Source organism: Antedon bifida, chromosome 2 (assembly GCF_963402885.1).
Source record: "Antedon bifida chromosome 2, ecAntBifi1.1, whole genome shotgun sequence".
NCBI lineage: Eukaryota > Metazoa > Echinodermata > Crinoidea > Comatulida > Antedonidae > Antedon > Antedon bifida.
This window is the reverse complement of record NC_136227.1, coordinates 35,758,000-35,766,606: the sequence shown is the minus strand read 5'-3', so window position 1 is coordinate 35,766,606 and position 8,607 is coordinate 35,758,000. Positions and strand designations below refer to the sequence as shown.

General features: G+C 34.2%; 2 protein-coding genes across 3 annotated transcripts; both read right to left on the bottom strand.

The window, feature by feature from the left end:
- Positions 1 to 2,219: 2,219 nt before the first annotated feature.
- LOC144836294 (uncharacterized) lies at positions 2,220 to 4,533 on the bottom strand. Of its 2 annotated transcripts, none has more exons than XM_078691553.1 (2): positions 3,695 to 4,533; positions 2,220 to 3,358 (listed from the first exon to the last, which is right to left on the bottom strand). In XM_078691553.1, the coding sequence occupies exons 1-2, from the start codon at positions 4,324 to 4,326 to the stop codon at positions 3,283 to 3,285; spliced, it is 708 nt and encodes a 235-aa protein (XP_078547679.1). In that variant the 5' UTR covers positions 4,327 to 4,533; the 3' UTR covers positions 2,220 to 3,282. The 2 variants fall into 2 exon arrangements, with proteins under 2 accessions (XP_078547679.1, XP_078547680.1); XM_078691554.1 differs by having other exon boundaries at positions 3,738 to 4,533.
- A 1,518-nt stretch (positions 4,534 to 6,051) lies between these two features.
- On the bottom strand, positions 6,052 to 8,107 carry LOC144834887 (SCO-spondin-like). Its single transcript, XM_078689868.1, has 2 exons — positions 7,406 to 8,107; positions 6,052 to 7,099 (listed from the first exon to the last, which is right to left on the bottom strand). Exons 1-2 carry the CDS (start codon positions 7,990 to 7,992, stop codon positions 7,018 to 7,020), a joined length of 669 nt encoding a protein of 222 aa, XP_078545994.1. The 5' UTR covers positions 7,993 to 8,107; the 3' UTR covers positions 6,052 to 7,017.
- Positions 8,108 to 8,607: the final 500 nt, after the last annotated feature.

Below are 8,607 nucleotides of genomic sequence, written 5' to 3'. Positions count from 1 at the left end.
GATTTCCAATTGGTTATAATCTCACCTGTAACAAGTCAAAACAACAATAACAGACAAATAACCCTGCGATGATACATAAAACAATATATCCACTTTTCCCTTCAGAATCAACGCGATATCGCAATCCTGTTCTTCCATATATGGTCCTTCACACCTTGCACCTGCGCATTCGGCCTTTCGTACCTCATCACGTGACCTTACGCGAGATGTTGCGTTTTCACACGACGACCATTCAGTCCACGTACTTAGTTCACAATCTATGTTTTTGCAATCACAACACGAACCGCTATATTTCGTTTTTTGACAATCACAACCTTGTTTTGTGAGTTCCCCATTATTGTAACAAACACGATTACAAGATTGTTTTTCAGTGGTTGGTTCTTCACATACCACAGGTCCGCATCCAGTCACTTCAAGCACGTTCCTAAGCCTAAATTGGGTTCCATTTGCACCACATTTCTGCGAACATTCAGATCACTGACCCCAATCGCTGTACTTACAAGCAATAACAACACAATTGCATATCCCCTTCCTAGCCTGGTGTCCTCCGATCAAGATTCCACCAACAAAAATTACTCCGACTATTATTGAAATACAAACTATTTTACCTTTTTCTCCCATGATGGTTTTAAATAATTGGCGAAAGGTAATAAAAATGTAATGGTATCAGGAATATCAGACGTGCAAAGTCTAGCATTATAGATTTCTGTGAGCATTAATAAATAGATATATTGGAATTTCCAGATAGGAAGCCTACTTCCTACCAGGGAAGAGTTAACTCTTCCCTGTTCCTACTTATCATCACGTCGAGGGTCCTATTACTCAATCAAAATACATTTTGGTTCTTTTAATTCCTGGCGGGCGGCTTTTAATTGTCCATTGCGGAAGAATTTTGCGCAATGTTTTTCATTTCATTTCATAAACATTTATTTATATTAATGGTACATATAAAATGGCAATAAAAAAATGAATACAGAAGACACATGCCATAAATAATAATTAACACGTCAGATCAAGTAAAAATGTTCGTCAACAGTCATGATAAGATCACGGAAGAGCTATAATTAGATCCGTGATATTTTTATTATTATTCCGGCGCTCAACGAGTAAGAATGAGATAGCATTCCGGGTTTAGAATACAGGAGTAAACCAAATGAGAAGACTACACGCTGGAACTGGTCAGCTGCTGTTAAGGGACATATCATTTAAAATTATAATAATATCCGTTCTTATATAGCGCTTATTGCTAAGCGCTTCACATCATTACCCTGGTCATTTTGTTGGAACAATCATGTATGGAAACATACTCCCAAATGCGGCTAGTAATCAGCAATGTTGTGTCTTTAACCAGGTATCTATTTTATACACCTGGGTGTCAGGCGGAGATAGGCAGTATCTTGACTAAGATGCGTGGGAGCTCACGATCAGTAATCTAACGTCTAACACACTGCGTCACACGCCCTTCAAGAAACCGTTGTGATCAGAACAATTATTGGACTTTTCGAATTATGGTTAATTTCAAGATAAAGAGATGCACTGACAACAGCAGTCGTCCAAGAAAAAAGTTTTGTAAAGGCTTAGGAATTGAGGGCGCTATTGAATATCTCTTGCGGTTTTAACAACCCTGGGAGAATTACTGCAGTACATGTACTACATGCATCTATCGGAAGTACAGAGTTCAGCACATTGTTTTCTTTTCTGCAAGATAACAGGCTATTCTTACACTGTACCGTTATCACTACAGTAGTAGCAGAATATGAATTCAATGGTTCACAGTACGATCAAAAAGATGTGTTTTTACACCCTAGTATATTAGTACAAGTCTTTGGGAGTGGAGTTGTTTTTTGTTTTGTCATATTATGAGAAATAAATCATGGCGTCTGACAGGATTTGAACACAGGATCGTAGGATCGTTAGGAGAGTAAATTTAAATATTCTATGACTTGACGTTACTATGAAGGGTAACAAAGTCTTGATACTTTCACAATGCTGTATTGAAAAATAGCAGGGTTTTGTAGATATGAAAATATAAAAACTACTGTATGTAGCAACAATGTACAGGATATAACCGAGGGAAAAGTACTGATCATTAAGTCATTATAGCATACTAAAAGTGTGAGTGAGAACATAGATATATCTGCCTGTTTATTACAAAGAGTAAAATAAATTTCTAAATTTATATTGGAGATAATACAAAAAGAATATAATAATATGGTATATAAAAATAAAAGGGTACATTGAAGATTGAAGAAAATCATTAGACAAAATACAAGGCTAAATTTTATCATTATTATCAAGTAAAAAATATAATTTCACTCAGATTACAAAGTTTTTTTTTATTTTACATCAAGTAGATAAATCCCGCTACTTACAACCTTTAACTTAAACTTACAACCTTAATTTTACGTTTAAAACAACTATCATAAAACATATCAATGGAATTATCCATAAATCCAAAGGCAAATTACTGAAAAAAATGACAATGCTGTGCTGTGCTGTATCTCAATGGAGATACAAAATAAAATAAGCAAAAAGCAAAACGATAAAAAAACAGCCAGAAAAAGTAAAACAGCCAGAAACATTAACAAACAAATTGAATTTAATTATCTATAGCAAACCTGGAAAAGAGTGTAATTCTTCTCTGATATAAATAAATGAATTATACAATTTAGGCAACCTACAAAAAAAAACTCTGTTTGGAAGCATTCAATCGAGAAAATTGAATAGTGAAAGAAAGACAAGGACGATATGTTTTAACTGATAAACAATTGCCAATTACTGTTTACATTACTTGGGCAGTGTTGGTTTCAGGTTGGTGTTCCTACTCTGTACATTTATCATCTCATTTTTTCCCTTCTGGACGTCTGAGGCAGAAATCAACTCTGTATGGCTATATATCATATATAAGTCTTTTATTTTTTCTGCTTGGTTAATAATTAATTTTCATTATTCATGATTTCTGTCTGAGACGTCCAGTAAAATTCTTTTGTATACACACACCAGGTTCTTTTATCTTATGCAAGGTTGAGTTTCTTTATTATTATCATTATTTAATATTAATTATGTATATACAAGTGTAAACAATAATTGAATGAATATATAATGATTAACTTTAGTACACACCTAATTAATAACTTCAACATTTGTTAAATGTTAAGACACAAGTGATCGTGATAACATGGCATGTTGTATACATTTTGTATCCCAAGCACTCCTGCATCCGCATTGTCAACACAGCCAATGCAAATGAGTCACATTGGGCCATAACAAAATTAATACAAATTAGTCTTTCTCTAACTCGTTGTCATTGTCACGTTTATTTTTCTCCTCCTTAATCTTCTTTTTGTCAGCTGCCGGTCTAAAAATATTTAAAAAAACACTTTTATTGTATTACCTATACAGGTAAAATTAAATAGAATAGTGCTAAACAGACACAATTCAACATCCAAGTTAGATTGTTAATGAATATAAGATGTGTTGTCCTTTGAAACACATGAAAAAAATGAAGAATGCCATTTTGCAGTTATACAGTATAATGTTCATTGCGTTGCGTCCAATAGTGGGAACCAAGCTAAATAAATTATTAACATTAGACGCTTTTATTTGGTTTTTATTACAACAAACTATTACTGATTGATTTCAACCAATATTAATAAATGTAATATATACTAATGACATATATAGATCGACTTACCGATATTTGTTAAAAAGAAAAACACCAATAATAGCAAACAGACTTGCTATAAATAAACCTGTAATAACTTGAAATACAATGTATGCTGCTGCTTTGGGCACCATTAAGTATCTGTCAAGAATCGGCGCAACACTGCAACTCTGCACCTCCTTCATATACGGTCCTTCACACCTTGCACCTGCGCATTCAGCCTTTTGTACCTCATCACGTGACCTTACGCGAGTTATTGCGTTTTCACATGACGACCATTCAGTCCACGTACTTAGTTCACAATCGATGTTTTTGCAATCACAACACGAACCGCTATATGTGGTCTTTCGACAATCACAACCTTGTTCTGTGAGCTCCCCACCGTTGTAACAAAAACGATTACAGGGTTGTTGTTCAATGGTAGGTTCCACCTCAGGTCCGTCGGATCCAGTTTCAACTTGTAGGCTCCTGAACCTAAATCTGGTTCCGGATACACCACATGGACAATCAGACCAAGGACTCCAATCGCTGTACTTATAAACAATTACACCACTTTTTTCTGCCGCCAAATATCTTGCAGTATAAAATCCACCAAAAAAAATTGCTGACAAGAATGCTATTATGGCAGAACAAGTAAGACAATTATCTAAATTTTCTCCCATGATAGTCGATCACAGACTACTATAAAAATACTGGCGCATCAGATTGTGCTTATTCTGATTTTTTATTCCAACGGTAAACGTTGATTAACGGTAATTGAGCTTGTTCGTTGAGTCTAAACGGTAAAGTCCCAAACACTTCCTCATTCGTCAGGATTCTGATCATCCTCTACATACATAACCTTATAGCCAAACTGGTATACTGATCACTCTGAAGCATAACACTAAACGATGCAGACAATCATTCTATTCATGTTTTTAATAGTAAGTTTGAAAGATCACTTTAGATGCTTTATATTATATTGTATTCATGTCTATTTTGCATTTAAATTCAACCAATCAAATTTCATTGTTACAATTTTGTTTAAATGACAATAAATACTATTGTATCGTATCCATGGTGACTATATTAAATATATTAAATCAAAATTCATTGCCATTGAATTCCAAGCCTTTTAGTTTATAAGGTATATCATTGAGAACTATAATAGTAGGCCTAATCAAAAGATACTTTTAGGTGGCGAAAGACCAAAAGAGAACCCAAATGAAAAGAGTACAGACAGTAACTGGCCAGCCGCAAGTGATAGTTCATCTGAAAGAATGAAAGAAACCGGCTTGATCAGAACAATAATTCGATTTTTTTCATTTTTTATTCTCAAATAAATTCAATTAAAAAACAAAGAATGTTTGGCTTTTGAGAGGGAAACAGGTGTTATAGGTATGAAGAGCCAATTTTATAATATGAACGCTTATTTCAACCAACTTAAAATACACTAGTGTAACTACTCAGGGTATGTAGTACGTAGTAGGCCTAGTGTAGCCTAATAGGCATCGTATATTCCAACCCTTGTTGTTGAAAAGCGGAACATGTGTCCTGCCCTGGTATAACAATCTTAACGTTCAAAAACTAATCCCTCACTATTCAACTGTTGTTGTAAAGTAAAGTGGATTTCTTGAAATGAGTTCATAAAACATAATAACGTTTCAGTCTGAGGACACCGCCCGAGGGTTTTTCTTGTGTACCATTCGAATTTCAAAAGAAAACTTTTATGTTGTGATGGCGCCGGCATTACAAAACATTCATATCTGATGATAAAGGAGTGGGAGTATTACATGCTTCAATTCCATTAAATCATCAATAATGTGTTTCACTGTCTGCATACGTTATGCAGCCATAATGGCATATCGTGCCTGTCGATTATTATATATTATTAAATATATTATATATGGTGATCATCTATTATTTATTGTGTAAATGGTTAAAAAATGCTGTGCTGAGAATCACTCCTGATAATATTAAAGTTCAGTTTTGAATGAACTTTTTCGGTTTTTAAAATAGACCTAATATTTATTTAGTTAGAACCAGAACAGTTGAAATCTATGGATGCATTATTAGTTTTTTAAGCCTATCTAGGCTGGCTATGCGTCAGTAGGGATAGTTATGTCTTGTTAAAGAATACGTAGTAGTAAATTTATGCATTTTATATCATTATTGATCAGACAAATCAGGGTAGATTTTGGATATTAATGATAGGCCTATATTTTAGTGTGTTAAAAGAAAAATACATTTTTTTAGTGAAAACCTTATTAAATTACCAATAACATGAGAAAATGTAAATGTTAACTATTTATCTAGAAACAATACACAGAAATGATATGATTGCCCACGATAATTATAATGGAAATATCAAGAGCGTTCCATCGCAGTTGCCTTTTGAAAAATATTCTCTCAGCACTGGGTGAAAATCCTCAACCAATCCCTGAAAGTTCTAAATAGACTTTTGTGATTGAAAATAAAGGTTGTCAGCACAACAGTCAGGATAAATATAATACTTGCATTGTTATATAATATATAAATAGCAGGGTTTTGTAAACATGGATAATATAATAAATAAAACAGCAAGAGCAACCATTCAACCAACATGTCTGCACCGTGGTTTAATAAATAAATAACAGTGTGGTACAGGATATTGTAGAGGAAGAACTGCTGCCCTGGGGCGGGTATCTTTGCTAGCTAGTTAAGGTAATATTTGTTATGTATATTCGATAATGATTTGCAAAAATGGTGTAATAAAACATTTAGCTCACTAGCATTAGACAAAAAGAAGGCTGGGCGTTTTAAATTGAGTAAAATTTTTATCAAATATCATATCAAATTTAAATACATTATTTGCAACTGCATGCACACTCCAATAAGATACAAAAATAAATATATAAAAATGTGTAATTTGTTACTGTATAGATAAAGGGTATATAATATAATTAATCATGTCTAAGCAATTGATAGAGAATGCACTATAATATACACGCCTTGCTGGTTTCAGTTTCTACTCTCTTATAAACACTCACATTGGTTCCTATAGTAGATGCACTTTTTGACTTGTTCATTGTTCGTCATTTATTTTAGTATGTATAATGTACAGTATATACAAGTTTTAAAAATGTAACACATCATAAGCATAAGTAGGCATAATTATTCAACTTCAGTAACACCGATTTTATTTGTAGATAGGAACTTGCACTTTCTGAAGTCGTCGATAAAAGTGATCATGATACATTTACAAAGCTGTAACTGTTGAATATCAATACATGATCCCATACATTCAATTTCGCTTCTCTTCATTATGAAATTATTTTTGTCCCCATAACTTTCCCATCCATCTCCTTGCTCACCCATGCCAACCGTAGGCTACTTTATCCCATAACAAATGACTCTTGGTCACCATTGTCATCGTTAGCAGCACGTTCATAAGCTTTCTTCTTCTTCTTGCAGGCTCTGGAAAAGAACATTTCATTTTATTCTCTCATCATCTCTGTTATAAACTCGCGTATTTCTCTCTGTTTCTCTGTTATTTCTCGCGACCCTACATCTCACTATGTCGGGCGGTTGGTCGGTCGGTCGGTAAACACTAACTTGAGCACGCGACTGCAGCCATGTATATGGCCTTCTTTTTAACGAAATTATTAATTTACATACAGATGCCTAGTCCTTAATTTACTTATAGTGGTCTACACTATACTTTTCTTTTTGTTTATTATACTTATATATCAGTCAGAAATTAAAGCATAACGAACTACTTACCTGCAAGAAAGAAAAATAACAATAGACAAGCCCAATGCAAATAAACCTGCGATGATACATAGAATAATGAATACTGCTTTCGGTACCAACACTTTTTCCTTCAGAATCAACGCGATATCGCAATCCTGTTCTTCCATATATGGTCCTTCACACCTTGCACCTGCGCATTCTGCCTTTCGTACCTCATCACGTGATCTTACGCGAGTTGTTGCGTTTTCACACGACGACCATTCAGTCCACGTACTTAGTTCACAATCGATGTTTTTGCAATCACAACACGAACCGCTATATTTTGTTTTTTGACAATCGCAACCTTGTTTTGTGAGTTCCCCACCGTTGTAACAAACACGATTACAAGGTTGTTCATCAGTGGTAGGTTCGCCAGGACCTCTGGTCCTAAGCCTAATTTGGGTTCCATATGCACCACATTCCCGGGAACAATCAGACCAACGACTCCAATAGCTGACGCACTTCCTTTCATCTCCTTCCTGGTCATCTCCAGTTATTAAACTGTGGATTCCGACACCACAAAATACTACTACAACTATTATTATAACACAACAACAGCAGCTTGCACATTCCTCCATGACAGCCAAAAGTCCAAATACTGGTGTCTTAGAGTCTTAGACTAGACTAATTCGAGACAATTTTTATTTGAATTTTAAACGTTAACTAATGTCAAGTAACGTTCGTCGTACTCTCGTCAGTACTAACTCAACGAAAAGTCCCAAATTCTTCATAGGAGTATTAATAGATATAAACTTGGAATTTCCAACCAATGAGCACAAAGGTTTTGAAAATCAAAATAACTAGATCTTTATTTATCTTGCCATTCAATTTCTAGCCTTTTAATAGTCCCGGATGTTATTTTGCGAATTATCGAAAAGAATATGATTTTAGTATTCTAGGCCTATTATTATACAAAATAGTAGTTAGTTTTTAATTTAAGTTTCGGAACTAGACTACTAAAAACAAATGAGAAGAGTACAGGAGGAAATAACTAGCCAACCACAAGTGACAAGATCATTTAAAAGAAAACGGCGTGATCAGAACAATTATTGATTTTTTTTCCTAAAATTATGTTTTGATAATCAAAAAACAAAGGGAAACTTTTTTGTAAAGGCCTTATACTTGAGGGCGCTATTACATTTAGGTATCTGTGTGGTTTTTTTTAACCCTGGGGATTGAGGAAAATTGCAGTG